The following is a 16,906-nucleotide window of genomic DNA, read 5'->3' as shown; positions in this document are numbered from 1 at the left end:
GGGCCTGTTGCACAAAAGTAGAATTAAGACATCCGGGATAAATGACTCAGCTGAGCTCAATGAATCCAAAACATGTGCGTCCAGGCTTAATTGGTTGCACAAAGACCAAGCCAGGATGAGCAGACACGGATTCATTAAGCCAGGTGAAACCAATCCTGGATAGGTGCGCGCTCACGGCTCACTCAAATAGACCCCGCCACAGATCACAGATTAACTGATTTACCATGGCAACTAGAGCCGCGTACTTTTCCCCGTCGGAAGCACAAATCCTCATGGAGGCATACGAGGAGGTAAAAGATATAATTAAGAAGAAAGGCAACACCGCCACAGTGATAAAGCAAAGAGAAAAAGCGTGGCAAAGTATTGCAGACCGCCTGAATGCGTAAGTAGTGCACAATTACACACTCACCGCTCTGCTGAAACATCACAATTACAATTCAAATATTTAATTCACATCTCCAAAAACGCAGTTGTACTGTAATTATGAAACGGTTAAATTTTAATTGAAATGCACTGCAGATATGAGTGAAATTGTGTAAAGTAAGTCCATCACACTGTATAAAGCTATGATAAATTATTATTAAAGCCTTACATTATTATTTAACGTTACTACGCTCAGTACGGTTTAATCTTAGCCGTTGTACACTGCTTCTTATGTTGTCCACCGTTTTTTTTGTGTTTCTCCTGCTTTCATTAATGTAAAGCTGCTTTGACAGAATTAAACAATTGTGAAAAGTGCTATAAATAAAATTTAATTGAATAAATAGATGAGCTATAATAATAATCACTTTAATTTATATAGCGCCTTTCAAAGGACCCAAGGTCGGTTGCTCACCGCACTGCAAAAATGTCTTTCTTACTTAGTATTTTTGTCTTGTTTTCAGTAAAAAAAAATATCTAAAAAACATCTTGAATATTTTCTTGAGCAAAATTACCTAGGAAAATAAGCAAAAAAATATGCCAGTGAAACGAGAACTTTTCTAAAATTAAGTGTTTATGGAAAAAGTAAACTTATTTCAAGAGAATTTTTATTATATTGACAGATTTTTTATTTGCTTGTTTTAAGCACACATTTACTTAAAGTTTATATTTTTTGTCTAAACTATACTTATTTTGCTAGGTCATTTAGCAAATCAAGAAAATACATCTTTATTTAAGTTTTTTTTTTTTTTATATTTTTACTGAAAACAAGACAAAAATACCAAGTAATTTTTTGCAGTGTGACTCCATTAAATGTGTGTGTGTGTGTGTGTGTGTGTGTGTGTGTGTAGATTAAACATGAACGGGCCAAAACGGACATGGCAGCAGGTCAAAATCAAATACAAGAACATTCTGCAGAATGGTATGGTCCCTGACTAATATTTAACAAAGCACAAGCATATATTGTACCCAGAAGGTGCCTGCTCACACATTGTCTGTACTGTTTTAGCAGTGAAAAAGAATACCCACAGACAAGGCACGGGTGGTGGGTCACCAAAGGCTGACCTTACCCCAGCAGAGGACATGGCCTTGGAGCTAAATAAAGGCAGGCCCGTCTTAGAGGGGATCCCTGGGGGAAAGAGACGAGCATAGGTTCCTCCCAAGATGCCACCCGCTTCATTCAAGGTATGTCCTTCCATCTCTACATGGGATACAACCACATTCATATTGAATCAATTTGGACTGTCTGACTTTGGTTTACCTATTGCCTTGCAGTGTCTGGCAGCACTGTGTTCCTGTTAGAGCCACCAGCACAAGCACCAGACGATGCTGATCCAGTGAGTACTCCATCAAAGGCATACTGTAGGCCTGGCATGTCTTGTCTACTAGCTTCAATATGAATCCGATTAAATGTGATAGGGTGAAGGCCCCAGTGCAGCAGCAACAGCACATGATGGAGACGATGATGATGAGGAGGAGACCATCTCTCTGGATTCCAGAAGGCATGAGGTATCATGGTAAGACTGTGAAAGTACTATTTACTCTACAATGGTGAGGAGTCCTCATCAAAATCAAAAAATCTAATTTCTTTTACAGGACCCAGATGCTATACAGTGGGAAAACCAGCCTGGCAACATAGTGCGTATTAATAAAAGGACACCACATCCTGCCAAATTCCAGCTGCGCTAATTGTATTGTGTTCACAGAGCTCACAAGCTATCAGAAAGTTGTATGGCAACCACCTCCGGCGCCAAATAGAACTGGCAGACATAGACATTCAGTACAAGAAGAAAAAGATGGAAAATCTTGCACTGGAGTCCGAAATAAAAAAGAGGACAATTAGGAAACTGGACCTTGAAATAAAAAAACTTGAGAGGGAGGTGAGATATGCCTTCAATGTACACTGTATGCTAACTGTAACACAAATGTATTAATCATTATTTGTATTTCCTCCCCCAGCTCCAAGAAGATGACACAGCTCAAAATAAAAATTAGGTATATTCTCGTAAAGTCAAGTGAGCCATGACATATGAGCTCTTATTGTGAGCACACAGGACGGTGGCATCTTTCTATGTTTTTTTTAATTTTCCCAGCAATCAGTACAACCAAGTCATCGTTATAAGGCATCGCCCTCTTTTGCCCACCCCCCCAGCACCAGGTGTGGCCACTAGCCTATATGAAGGCCCAAAATTGTGTGTTCCTTTCTGCTCTGACAATGGCATGCCCATTCGTGCGAGATGTGGTGGATGAAGAAGCACTTGTGCTGAGGAGAGCCTTCAGGAGAGAAAGGGTCTTCAGGGACCGGTTGGACCCACTGGCCTTCCCTGACGACCATCTATATGAAAGATACAGGTTTTCTGCAGATGGCATCAGGTATCTATGCAGACTACTGGGTCCCAGGATTAAGCACCGCACTGCACGGAGCCATGCACTGAGTGTGGAGCAAATGGTTTGTGTGGCCTTGCGCTTTTTTGCTAGTGGAGCCTTCCTGTACTCAGTGGGGATGCAGAACAGCTGAACAAGGCCACAATTTGCCGCACAATAAGGAGTGTGTGTCTGGCTATCAAAGCATTAGCAGATGTCTTCATCTCCTTCCCTGGCCACAGAAGACTCTGTGACATCAAAGAGGAGTTCTATAGGATTGCAGGTAAGAGGATCTACAAATTACAGGACAACTGTTAACACATAGTAGGATACTCATTACTTTGTGTGACAGGTTTCCCCAATGTCATTGGTGCAGTGGACTGCACACACATAAGGATAAAAGCCCCCTCAGGTGCCCATGAGGCCGATTTTGTGAATAGGAAATCCTTTCACAGCATTAATGTTCAGGTGAACATAACTTTTTGATATTGTCCATTGACGAACACTCTGCATTGCCAGTGATGTGCATTGATTGGTGTAATATTCCTCATCTTATGATTTCAGATGGTCTGCAATGCTGACTGTGTGATCAGCAATGTTGTGGCAAAATGGCCTGGCTCAGTCCATGACTCCAGAATCTTTCGGGCCTCTGAAATCTATCAGTGCCTCTGAAATCTATCAGTGCCTATCACAAGGTAAGCCACACAACCCCTATTTATAACCATCATGGCTGTGTCAAGAATATCACTGTGTTTATGAGGTAGTAATGATGAGATTTTGTGTTGACAGGTGAATTCTCTGGTGTGTTGCTGGGAGACAGGGGGTATGGCTGCCAGCCTTTTCTCCTGACACCTTTCACAGACCCCCAGGAAGCACAGCAGGCCTACAACCATGCCCATGCCAGGACCAGGGCCAGAGTTGAAATGACCTTTGGCCTCCTGAAGGCACGCTTTCACTGCCTTCACAAATTAAGGGTCAGCCCTGTTAGGGCATGTGATATTACTGTGGCTTGTGCTGTCCTCCACAATGTGGCCTGCCTGAGGAAGGAGAGGGCCCCCAGAGTGCCACCAGCCATGGACTGGGACAATCCGGCAATCTTCCCTGATGACGACAGTGGTCGGCTGCTGAGGGACCAATATGTGTTGAATTATTTTAGTTAGTATGTGTGCTTTCAATTTTGGTTAAATATGTCCTGCGGTGGCAGAGGAATTTGGGTTTTTTGGGTTAGTTTTTTACGAATTTGGCCTCTTATGATGTTTGTGCGGTATACTGTGTGTAATACAAGGCTGCAGGGAGGCTACTGCATCCAGTCATTTGTCTGTTCAGTTGATGTGTATGGATTTGTCCTGCATTTATTTTAGTGTGCAGACATGCAGGGTGTGTTATATACAGACCTTTGAATGTGTATGTATCATTTTGTATAATATGCTTGGATTCTGTGCTTTCCATCTTGTAGAGTCACTGTGACTTCAGTTTTGAAAGGAGCTGATGGTTTACCTGCTTTGTTTTGTCCTTATTCAATAAAGGAACATAATGTTACACATTGTGTTTTTATATTCATATGGAATGTGTATTTGTTTATATGACAGAGTACTAGGGCCACACTGAAGAAAAAGGATAAAGTCATACATTTATGAGGCTGGTTCTTTCTGCAGAAAAGCTACATATTGTTTTTACAGTTTTGATACTTATGACAATGTGATACTTAATATTCTGGCACATCAGCATGTCTTTGTTTATGAAACCATACTGAAGTACAATTTCACGAAATGCCCCGCATCTGTCATTTTAACAACTGTCCTCCTTTAAAACAACTGGTTACAATATTATGACTTGTCTTTTTTTTTTCCCTCTGTGGCCCTAATATTATATCATTTTATATATAGTCTATGGGAAACTGTAAATTATCTAATGATAGCAACATCTAAAAATCATTTTTTATCCAAAATCATTGAAATTAATGATCACAAACGTTTAAATAATGACAGTGGGTCTAGTTATGTGATAACAATGTATAGTGAGCAGTGAAATAACTATTGGTTTCCATTTGTGGTGACTGCTGACTGACATTAGGGATGAGATTAAATAGATCCTGGAATTTAGCCTGGTCTGGAGCAGGCTAGCTCCACAGAATAAATCTCCATGGTAATTTATACCATAACATATCCTCCTGCCCCTATCCATCTTTAGTGCAACCGGATTACGGATCAATTGAGCCAGGATCACCAAGATATCCTGGCTTAATCCCTTATCCTAGTTTTGTGCAACAGGCCCCCTCCCTGGCCGTTGTTACAATGTATCATTACGAACTGGGTTTGCAGAATGGATACATGTTTGCTTTAAATAACCACAACATTCCATTGCTGATTTCACCCAGCCGGTTAGCTCAGTCCTGCTAATAACGCGAAGGTCGCGGGTACGATACAGGTACTGGCCACAGACTTTTGGTCAAAATCCCAATGTAGGCTAGGTAGATCTGAGGTTGATAATTCATTGCCCACGGGTAAACTCATGTATAGGCTAGCCTACGTCCCACTGCTGGCACATTTACAACTGACGCTTTTCCATAATGTTGAATAAAACATCTGTTTTGTAAACAAATGAATTAAACACACCAGATTATGGCTACATAATAGCAGACAACCTTTCATGAAATTATTCGGAATTGTCATTAATTCAGGAAAATAGAGCTACCGGCAACTCGTTTTACATTCCATCCGATAAAACAGAGTTGCTTCACGGATTTTTTTACCAATGCGGATTACTCAAGCAAAGGCCATATGTTTAGAAACCGTCAAAACCAGAATTGCATGATCTGTGGATTTACGCAAATCACAAGAGGGAGGTAGTCTAGTATGTTACCCGAAATGTTGTACGCATGCGCAAATAGTGATTTCAGCTGCGTTTTAAATTTTTTTACTCCTGTCAAACTGTCAATTTAGTCCAGTCTACTTTATTATTAGACGATTAACGAAATCATATTATTTAGATTGTTACTGGAATGGATGTTTGAACAACTCGGAAAGGAGTTGTCAATTTACCCGACGTTGTTAAAAAGTAAAGTACAAGAAAAGTCCGCCTATTGTTTAGGGGAAGTCCCTCTAGGAAATCCCCTGCAGTTGTCGGAATTATTTCTTTCCAAATTCAGATGAGCCACATCCTTTAGGCTACATAGTTGACATCCTCCTCAGTCTAATTTTGAAGACATGTTGCATAAACTACGAACACGAACTCTATCGAACCAATAAGCAAAATTATTTATTAAGAAATTGATGGAATATTGAAGATTTTTCCCAATCCCCATCTATCAGAAGCAAAGGTGTTACCTCTGGAATAAGGAACATGACTGGAATAAGGAACGCGATGGATGTCAATTTGGATAATGATACACTGAAAGCAAAGATAAGGAGCTGCAATACATTGAATACTTTCTACCACGAAACTCTGCTGGAGATTGACACATTAAGTAAGAAAATCTACAAAAGGGACAATTTAATCGCAGATTTAAAGGCTAGGTTGGGCAAATACGAGAATACCTGGATCAATGTGGAAGGGTATGACCATGTTGTCATAGCACCGTCCAAATCTTTGCTGGAAAGTTTATGCAAAGAAATCTGCAAACTGAAGCAAAAATGGAAAGACACAGAAATGAATACGGCTCAGCAAGCAGAGTTGAGCCAAGAAGTGAGTAGAATTGACTGAATTGTATGTGTTCTAAATGTGTATCATGTGGAATTTAATATTTAGACTAACCCTGTGAAACATAGTTGTGCCTTTTAACATTAGGTTATAGCCCTACTTGAAATTTCAACGTCAATTATTAAAAACGATCCTTTATGACATATGTCCTTTCTTTCATTTTCAATTTGCACATTATGAAAGAAGGTTATTTTAGGCCTACTGTAAATGGTCTTCTCTGAAAATAGCCACTAGCCTACACCATGCCTATATGCACTTGGTTTGAGATAACCCTAACCCTACACTAGTTCACAACTGAGGTCTATTGGAAATACTACTAATGTAGGCCTAACCAACCCCCAAACTTGCCAACTCGGCTTAATGAAATGTCCCTGCTTCAAAACCACCTTGCAGTGCATAGAGGATGTTGCTATAGCAATAACTTCTCTTTTCCATTTCAATGTGTGGCGGGGGTGCAGGTGACAGTGTTGTTTCGCCTTAACTTCACAAAACAAAAACAAATCTGTATCACATAAAAGTCATAATTCAATACAATTAAACATTACAAAAAGCTATATTGTCCATCAAAAATAATAATAATTTTTAAAAGTATCTTTGGAATTTGACACTCAAGCCTATTCTATTCTATTCTCTCCCGATGAAGGAGATACAGAGGTTGCGACAGCAGCTGAGGGTGAAGGAACGAGAGCTGGAGAGTGTGACCCGTCAACCGGACCACGAGAAGGACCAGGTTATCCAGAGGCTACGCTCTGCCTTGGCAGAGAGGGACCGAGCACAGGCCACCCGTGCAGTTCTGTGTACCTCGCTGGCTGAAGAGGCCGACCAGCTCCGGGGCCAACTGGGAGCCACAGTCAGGGTGTGTCAAGAGTTACTGGGCCGACTAGAGGGAGAGAAGAAGGGAGGAGAGAGAGTGACGGAGGAGGTGAAAATGCAGCAGAAGGCAAAAGAGGTGTGTATGAAGGTTGTATGATTAAGAAATAAGGCCCAAGGAGGTGTGGTATATGTTCAATATATCACGGCTTAGGTGCTGTTCTTATGCACGACGCAACGAGGATTGGCCCTGGACACACCCCTTCGCCATGGTATATTGGCCATATACCACAAACCCCCGAGGTGCCTTATTGCTATTATAAACTGGTTACCAACGCAATTAGAGCAGTAAAAATACATGTTTGGTCATACCCGTGGTATACGGTATGATATACCACGACTGTCAGCCAATCAGCATTCAGGGTTCGACCCACCTAGCCTAAAATAAGTGTGTAGTAGTATGGTTATCAAGCGCTTTTATCCAATGCAAATTACAATTAACCCCTTACACTCGTAGGAATTGGCCTATATAGATAGGGCTAAATTGAAATGTTTTTAACAGAAGAAACGTGGAAAGAGTATGCATAACCCTGGTAGCAATCAAAAGGGAACAGTTTGGAGATTATGGGAAAATACTTATTAGACTAAAGGTGATGACAAAACAGTTAATCTGACACAAGACTGAATCCAAACAAAATCAACACAATAATATGTGTGTTTTACATTTACTGTTCTGTTTGCCACAATTGGGGGCGGCAGGTAGCCTAGTGGTTAGAGCGTTGGGCCAGTAACCGGTTGCTCGATCAAATCTCTGCGCTGACAAGGTAGAAATCTGTCGTTCAGCCCCTGAACAAGGCAGTTGACCCACTGTTCCTAGGCTGTCAATGTAAAATAAGAACTGACTTGCTTAGTTAAATAAAAATAAATAAAATGAACTCAAATACTCTGGTCAGGTGCAACATAAGACAAAGAAATTACTTGTGAGAGGTCTAACTGGTGTCTCCATGTGGCAGTGTGTTCTATTGCGAACATGGCTAGCTAAGTTACGGAATATGATCTTACGGTGCTTTCACAAGGCCATTCAGAAAAGCAAATTGGCATTTTGGTGCGAATAGAATCACGAGTTCCCGGCAAATGTCTTCGCAATACACCATGACATCTTGTAACTGTACATCAGCATAGTGATCATAAACGTTGGCATTGTATATTACATGAGTTCTGTGATATGAAATGGGGAAGTGCACATTTGAACTAACGGGTGTTTGGCTTGCTTGTGTGACACCAAAGTGGTAGTATTATTGTTCACGTCTCATTTTTCAAAGTACATAAGAGTACTCTTTATTGACAGCATTTCCCTCACTCAGACGACACAATTTGTGGGAGATATGGGGGTAACTTCTTGTTCATGTTCAGAACCAATACTGCGCTGGGAAGCAGAGACCTTATGCTTTGACGTCACACATCGCATGTTAGTGTACAGCCGCTGCATTCCAATTTAATGTGTTTATCATCACCCAAATCTGCTATTTTTGAACCCATAGAAGGGTACGAGTGTAAAGAGCTAACTCATATCCACAAACTGTATATACTGAATGTTATATTCAGTATATGTGGCCTATGCGGGAATCGAACCCAAAAGCCCACAATCAAGCACTGAACTCCAACTGAGAGATTGGAACAACAGTGGCTACATCCAAACAACATCCCCATCAGCAAAATACTTTGAAAATACGTATGTGCTCACTGGGAAAAGCTTTTTTCACTGTAACTGTCTTTCAAAAATTTAAACCAAAAGAGGTTTGTGTACTAAAGAGTTTGGAATCTCTCTGTCTCTGCCATTATGTGCTTTTCAGCCAAGTTGTTAGTGTTTGATTCTGTTGTATTTATAAACAGTATCATTTTGAGCTCTTGTTTCCCCTTTTCATGGTCAGATGTCGGATAATACGGAAGCGGGTCGTGGTGACACTCTGGTCAGCAAACTCCAAGAAGAGAACCAACAGCTAAAGCAAAGAGTGGCATATGTAAGCAGGAACACACTGTAGAAACTCCCTTCTACCTACATGAAAAAATATTATAGTATACTATGGTATTCACTGTAATGTTTTTGCAGACTTTACTGGAGTATTCACTGTAGTGTTTTTAAGGACTAAAGTCTGCAAAAACACAACAGCAAATACTGTAGTATTTAATATACATGACTGTAGTATACTGTAGTATGTACAGTAGTAAACTGTTGTATATGTATACTATAGTAATTACTCTAGTGTTTTTGCAGACTGTAGTAATCCAACATTGTCATAGCAAATGGGCTATCAGAACCCAAGTGGTGCCGCGGTCTAAGGCACTGCATCTCAGTGCTAGAGGTGTCACTATAGACACCCTGTTTCGAATCCAGGCTGTATCACTACACCGGCCATGATTTGGAGTCCCATAGGGCGGCGCACAATTGGCCCAGCGACGTCCAGGTTTGGCCGGTGTAGGCTGTCATTGTAAAAATAAGAATTTGTTCTTATTGACTTGCATGGTTAAATAAAGGTTAAATATTTTATATATTTTTGAAAGAACTAAAGTTGAACAGCCGTGTGTGTGTGTGTGTGTGTGTGTGTGTAAGAAGCTGTGTGCACAAGTGTGTGTTTGGGTCTAATGTCTCCCTCTTCCCCTCCCTCCTTCATTTTCCCAGGTGGAAGGTCTGAACTCCAAATGGCAAAAGTATGACTCGAGCAGGGAAGAGTTTGTGAGGAGCCTGTGTAAGAGGCTGAATGAGTCTAGTGCCCTGACTGCTACCTCCAGCCCTGCTCCAGGTGTGGGGCCTAGGCTAGGGCCCAGGCCTACACAAGAGCCTGGGGCTGGCCTGGGCTTGTTACCTGAGTTGGCCTCAGCCAACGCTGGGTTGCTTCAGCAGGAGATAGCCAGGCTCAACGGCCTACTGGAGGAAAAAATGAGGGACTGTGGGAGGTTGGGGAGAGAGCTGGATGAGAACAGGAGACGATACCAGGAGAGCATCCAGACGCTAGAGCAACAGGTTAGTGTGGTGTAGGATCGTCTGACACCTCTCTCTTTCTTTCTCTTTGTCTCTCTCACATTCTCTCTCTCTCTTTTTCGCTTTCCAACTCACTCTGTTTCTCCCTCTGTCTCCCCACTTGAATCCAGAAACCTCTCTTCTCTCTCACATACAGATCTATCCTATTCAGTTGAATCAGAAACATACCCCTCTCTCTTTCTCACACACCATCACCCTTTCCCTCTCTCCTTCACAGGTTCTCATCTACACAGATGACTTTAAATCGGAGCGGGCAGACAGGGAGAGAGCGCAGGGCAGGATCCAGGACCTGCAAGAGGAAGTATCTCAACTACAAGAGCAGCTACACACACAGGCACAGGTAAGGCCACACACACAGTCATTACTAACATACATAATATTCAAATGTGTTACAGGAGACAAAAAATATCTATGAAAAGGAAGCTTTTATGTCCGTCCCCTATTTGCCATTTATTGAGGATTGATGATACAATGATGTTTCGACAGACATGTTCTTCATACAGTTCGCTAACGGCTAATAAGATACAGTATTTGTATTTATTAGGGATCCCCATTAGCTGTTGCCAAGGCAGCAGCTACTCTTCCTGGGGTCCAATCATATAACATTACTACACCACTACATATCTACAATAAAAAAATGTATAATACAACAATATTACAATATACGTGTGCTAGCACTTGTATGCGTGTGTCTGTACCTTTGTGTGTGTCTCTTCACAGTCCAGGCTGTTCCATAAGGTGTATTGGTACCTGTTTTTTAAAATCTGATTGTAAAGTGACTGTCACTATTGTGAAGTGACTGTCACTATTGTAAAGTGACTGTTCTACTGGATGTCATAAGGTGAACGCACCAATTTGTAAGTCGCTCTGGATAAGAGCGTCTGCTAAATGACTTAAATGTAAATGTAAGGACTAAGAACAAACAAGAGAGAACTATTGTAAAGCAGACTGTGTCTGTAAAATGTGTATAATACGTATACATTGAAGGTAAAAGCAGAAGTGTTTATTAGTTTACTCCAATTGGGGGATCGGCGGTAGGGTTTGCGGGGAATAATAATAAAGGTATATTCTTTTAAAAAAGTATGTATGTCTATATAGCTATAGCTATGTGTATGTATATATGTGTATATGTATGCATGCGTGTATGGATATATATATTTACCAAAAAAATATGGGGGATTGGAAATGATGCAGACAATTACATTTGAAGCAACATTCTTTCTGCAATATTAAGCTGATCCACCCCTTTAAAAAAAAGATTGAAAGATTCCTGATTCTACCTGGATTATGTTGGAGAGCTTTCCATTAAAGACCAACCTCTGTTCTGTTAGACAGGTAAATCTTTATCCACAATATAGCAGGGGGTGTAAAGCTATAACACATACGTTTTTCCAATAGCAGACTATGATTGATAATGTCAAAAGCAGCACTGAAGTCTAACAAAACAGCCCTCACAATATTTGTATCATCAATTTCTCTCAGCCAATCATCAGTCATTTGTGTAAATGCTGTGCTTGTTGAATGTCCTTTCTTATAAGCGTGCTGGAAGTCTGTTGTCAGCTTGTTTACTGTAAAATAGCATTGTATCAGGTCAAACACAATTTTTTTCCAAAAGTTTACTAAGGGTTGGTAACAGGCTTGATTGGTCATCCATCACATTAGGAAACAACAAAGAGCACTTTCCTAAAATACTAATAATGATATAGTGATAATTTTATTTGTATGAAGTGTTTCATACATTATCCTCAAAGTGCTACTATGCCCAGTTTGGCTATGGGAAGGAACACTTTTACTCATGATCATTCATTTCTATTCCAGAGCCCTACTAGAGATGTCGACTCCACGTTCCGAGTCCATATGGGACACCGGATCTCCCCACGTATGAGCACGGACTCGGCCGAACCACTGCTGAGGAACAGCGTTGATCCACCTGCGACAAAACTTCAAAGCGGGACATCGCCTGGGGGGGCGTCGGCGGTATTAGCACCCAGTCCCACCTGGACAAAGTGTCAGGGATCGTCGGATCTCCAATGCCCAGGATGCTTCACCACGTATGATGACGCACATACGGTGGAGTACCTCAATCACTGTGAGGAGTGTGCCAGACTATGAGCTCCGGCGTGAAGTTTCCTCTAGGTACAGATATAGGATCAGCTTCCGTTCCCCAAACAAAACCATAAAGTGGGGAAAATGCTAAACTGACCCAAGATCAGTGTCTAGGGGCAACTTTGCCCTACTCCCAAGCTATGAGTTACTACCCCGCCCACCCCACTGGGGTGTTAAGACAAATATCACTAACTGATGATAATTGAGCACTGAAGAAAAAGCACTACATTCACCCTAAGAAGGGTTGGGACCGGGGAGCTTAGAAAGCTGACTAGCTGTGTTCATTAGGCACTAAAATGGAAGAAAACGGACTGAAACAGGGAGGTACTACCTGGGCTTCAGACGCTACCATGTTCTTTGGTTGTTAAAGGACAGAATCTAATAGATTATCGATGCAGAGTTGGAGTGTCAGTACTAGCTTGGTGGTCGTAGTGGGAGAAATATTGGTATAACTTTATTTTACAGTACATAAAAGACCAGGTATTTACCAGGAAACTACATGGTAAAATGATAACACAGTAATGACTTTGAATTACCTGTTTGTTTCTTTCGGATTCGTAACAACAAACACCACTGGCCACCATTTGAATGGGTTGAGCTCCTAGTAGGTACCTGATAAATACCAGTGGAAAAAGTAAGTGTGGAAAATAAAGTTTTTGTGAAATAGCTTTGGTTTGACAAGCCGAAGCGATTTCCAGTGCAAAGCCACTCATGTTTGACTACATGATCCATGTCAATTATCACATGATACTGCATGGGTGTGTTTCTGATTGCGTGGTCTGTAGAAAATCTAGATGGAAAATTGGATGTTAATTGCCATATTTGAATGTCACACACCTCAATTCAATATTCCGGCATCAAATTGTTAATCTGTTGCACTTTCCTAACCTGTTTACCAAAGTAATCGTTAATGTACAGATGCATTTATTGGATTTGAAATGCATAAGCTTCTTTCTGGTTTAAGATAATGTATGAACGTTGCCTTTCGTTACCATGGTGCTATTTGTTGTACTGTATATTTTGATGTTGTTGACATGTTTTGTGTAAGTAATCTATTTTCTATTTAACCTATATATATATTCACCTATGTGCCTGGAAATATGTATTCACAGTATTATATACGATTGAATATTTATTTGCTATTAGTGGGGCCTTTTCAAATGGGCAAATCTTTACAGTGCTGGGTCAAAATGAACTTCGCCATCATGTCTTGAGGTGTCGTCTGAATCCTGGCACACCAAAGCAGTATGTTTCCCACATCCTGGTAGGATAAGACAGTGTGGGAGACAAATTCTCCATAACATGGCACCTTAAAAAAAAGTGCCATTTCAGATCTGACATTTGAAACTACATTAGTAGAAATTACCTCTGAACTGACAAGTTTTATTTTTCTAGAAGCCATTGATTTATAAACATGTGATTATCTGTTTTAACCTGTTTTAATGGAAAGGATATTTTTGTAATAAAAAAAACTGTTGTTTGACCAATCATGTGGAGTGTTTGTGATACAAACCAGGCAACATCTCAGCTTGAGGAACTGTTGCTGGATTTTTGTTTGTTTGGTGGATAACTTCTTGTCAAATTATAGTTTGGGGTGCAGAGTCAGGAGGAGTGAGGGTGTGAGACAGCGAGAGGCTCTGACCAAAGATTAACCATTGAAACTCAGGACCCAAAGTGTGTGTGTGCATGTGTCCGCACGTCTGTATCTGCATTCGTGTGTGTCTGTGTGTGCTCGTATGTGCGCATTTGTGTGACTGTACGTTCCTTGTCTGACTGTGTGTATGTTTGTACACACTTTGGAAAACCCCTTCCCAGAGTAGCCTGAATGGGCACGCTGTCCTATGTGTCAGTGCCACATTCCCAGCTGTCCTGTGTGGCTGAAGTGAACACAGCAAGGGGACTAGAGACCAGTGAGACAGAGGCTCTGGTTACATCCTGCTCCTAACTACTGATTTGGGATCAGTTGTCTTCAGACTAGTTCTCAATTAAGTAATTTTGAGCTAAACAACACACGTCCAGGACCAGTTGTTACGGGTACAATATGGCCGCAGGGAACTGGACATTCCCTGTTATAAAGTCGCTATTTAAAGGGGTGGCAGATGAAGCACCAAACAAGGTCTTTGTGTGTGTGTGTGTGTATTGTCCATGTATTTCCGTGATAGAGACACTTAAAGTAGCAGATCACTGGATCATTAAGCTCCATTGTTTTTTAAATTTTATTTAGTGGGTAGATCAGCTTTAATATTGCAAAGCTCCATTGTTATTGGAGTCCTAGTTTATATTGAAAGAGAGAGAGTTCCATGGCACACTGTTCTGTGTTCTGGTATGATTAGAACACAATTTAAAAACCTACTCAATTATTTAGCAATTCAAAGAGGTATAGGTGTTACTTTGTTTTTGTACCTTTCTACATTTCTATTGATGATTTAGCCTAATGAATTATGGCTGATATTGATATAGTGTATTATGACTGCCTACGGAGGATTATAGTGTCACATACAGTATATACAATATGTTCTTTAAGTCTGTAATAGGTATTACTGTTGTAATATTGTACAATGACAGTTCAATAGAATTTGAAACTCTAAACTCTAAAAAGTGTCCATAACAGCCTTTAATAAATATGTCCTATATAGAGTACATACGAGGTCACTCTTGCTATACAGATGCAGATGGGGCCCCACTTATAGGAACTGTGACCTACAAGAAAGGCCTCGCTAATTGTGTCAAGGGACTACAGCAGCTGAAAGAGATAGAAACTCCATTAGAAGTTTCAAAGTCCTCCAAAGAGCTAAGTCACAGACTGTGTTCCAAATGGCACTCTATTTCCTATATAGTGGACTATTCCCTCAAAAGTAATGCACTAAACAGGGAATAGGGTGTCATGTGAGACTCAGCCACAGTCTCAAGATGACATAGCACGCCGCATGCTCACATACTCATATGCAGTCTGGGGAAGATGTTTGTGGTTGGACCAGTTCCTATCATTCTCACACATTTGCATCTGTTCAGTAAAAAGAGGGTGATTCTATGAGAAGTTTAATTCAAGAATTCAATTGGTTGTGTTTCAGATTGTAGCTTTGTACAGCAATCCTTATTTGACTGTTGCATAAGACCCACACACATAGTGTCACACACACGGCCCCCAAATAAGATATAGTTGGGGTTGACAGGAATTCCCCCCCCCCCACAAACACCTACACAACTGCATGGTTGGTCTATATGTGAACACACAGCCCACCTGCATGGAGTGGAACAAATATGGTGTCACAAATCCCTTTAGCTGAACTCAGCGTCCTTTTAATAGAAACAATGGCTGACTACCTACATTTACAAATCCATGAATTTCAAGTCAGATGACGTGGCAAAACAGTTCCTGGCGCCACTAGGTTTCCATTAACCGGGTGTCTACGAGATCTGTCCAAGTCATGCATTTTTTCAGCAATGGGAAAACTTAGCCTGACACTTATCTAGACAGACTACAGAATGGATAAATGTGGCCTTTAATCTCATGTGTATCCAAAAATAATGGGAAATTCCCATAAAGGGAATTCCCAACACGTACTGTTTGTTATGCGCTCTGGTTCACTTGAAAGTGGAGCGTGGCAGCTCTATACTTGGGAGCTGTAGATCATTATTAGTTATAGGGGGGTGGAGGTGGTTGATATTATTGCCAATTTCTTTTGTTTGTTTATTTTTATAAGAAAGGCCAGTTCATTGGCTTCGAGTGATTTTCCACTTGCTGGTACAAAACGTAGAGTATAATAATGAACCCCCTCCCTACTGATTACAAGCTACAAGCAACCTTCAGGTCTGATCCCCTCTAATATCCCTATTGCCTCTCGCCCCTGTCATAATTAGAGCCCTGCACCGTGTACTAAAGACTCAATAGCACCATGATATTTTTTCACCCCAGCCATCACGGGCTAAGGATAGAGACCAAAGCGGAGGCCAAAGCCAAGGATTGTCAGGTTTCTTCAAAGTTATAGTGATGCAGATAGGGTTTTAAAAATGATTTTAGCGATATACATTTTTTTAGAATAAGAGTAATGTCATACATGTGGTCCGGTATGGCTCAGTTGTTAGAGCATGGCAATTGCACCGGGGTTCTAGCGTCGATTCCTGGAACCACCCATACGCAATGTATACATTTAATTTACCTTTATTTAACTAGGCAAGTCAGTTAAGAACAAATTCTTATTTTCAATGACGGCCTAGGAACAACTACCTTGTTCAGGGGCGGAACGACAGATTTTTACCTTGTCAGCTTGGGGATTTGATCTTGCAACCTTTCATTTACTAGTCCAATGTTCTAACCACTAGGCTAACTGCCACCCCATGACTGTAAGTTGCTTTGGATAAAAGTGTCTGCTAAATGGCATATATTATGTATCATACATGTTCATTTTCGTGAACTTTGGACACCGAGGGATTCCTGAAAAAGGAAATAAATAATACTTTCATCAA

The 16,906-nt window shown here is 40.9% G+C and overlaps 1 protein-coding gene and 1 pseudogene across 1 annotated transcript; both read left to right on the top strand.

The window, feature by feature from the left end:
• The first annotated feature begins 6 nt into the window (after positions 1–6).
• Positions 7–3,999, top strand: LOC127913647 (putative nuclease HARBI1; annotated as a pseudogene).
• Positions 4,000–5,675: 1,676 nt separating this feature from the next.
• LOC118362890 (TNFAIP3-interacting protein 2-like) lies at positions 5,676–13,922 on the top strand. The gene is made up of 6 exons (XM_035743604.2): positions 5,676–6,468; positions 7,127–7,432; positions 9,225–9,314; positions 9,974–10,315; positions 10,551–10,673; positions 12,152–13,922. Exons 1-6 carry the CDS (start codon positions 6,127–6,129, stop codon positions 12,443–12,445), a joined length of 1,497 nt encoding a protein of 498 aa, XP_035599497.1. The 5' UTR covers positions 5,676–6,126; the 3' UTR covers positions 12,446–13,922.
• The last annotated feature ends 2,984 nt before the right edge of the window (positions 13,923–16,906 follow it).

Source organism: Oncorhynchus keta, chromosome 29 (assembly GCF_023373465.1).
Source record: "Oncorhynchus keta strain PuntledgeMale-10-30-2019 chromosome 29, Oket_V2, whole genome shotgun sequence".
Lineage (NCBI taxonomy): Eukaryota > Metazoa > Chordata > Actinopteri > Salmoniformes > Salmonidae > Oncorhynchus > Oncorhynchus keta.
Note: the sequence above shows the minus strand (reverse complement) of the source record. Positions and strands in the feature narration are given on the sequence as shown.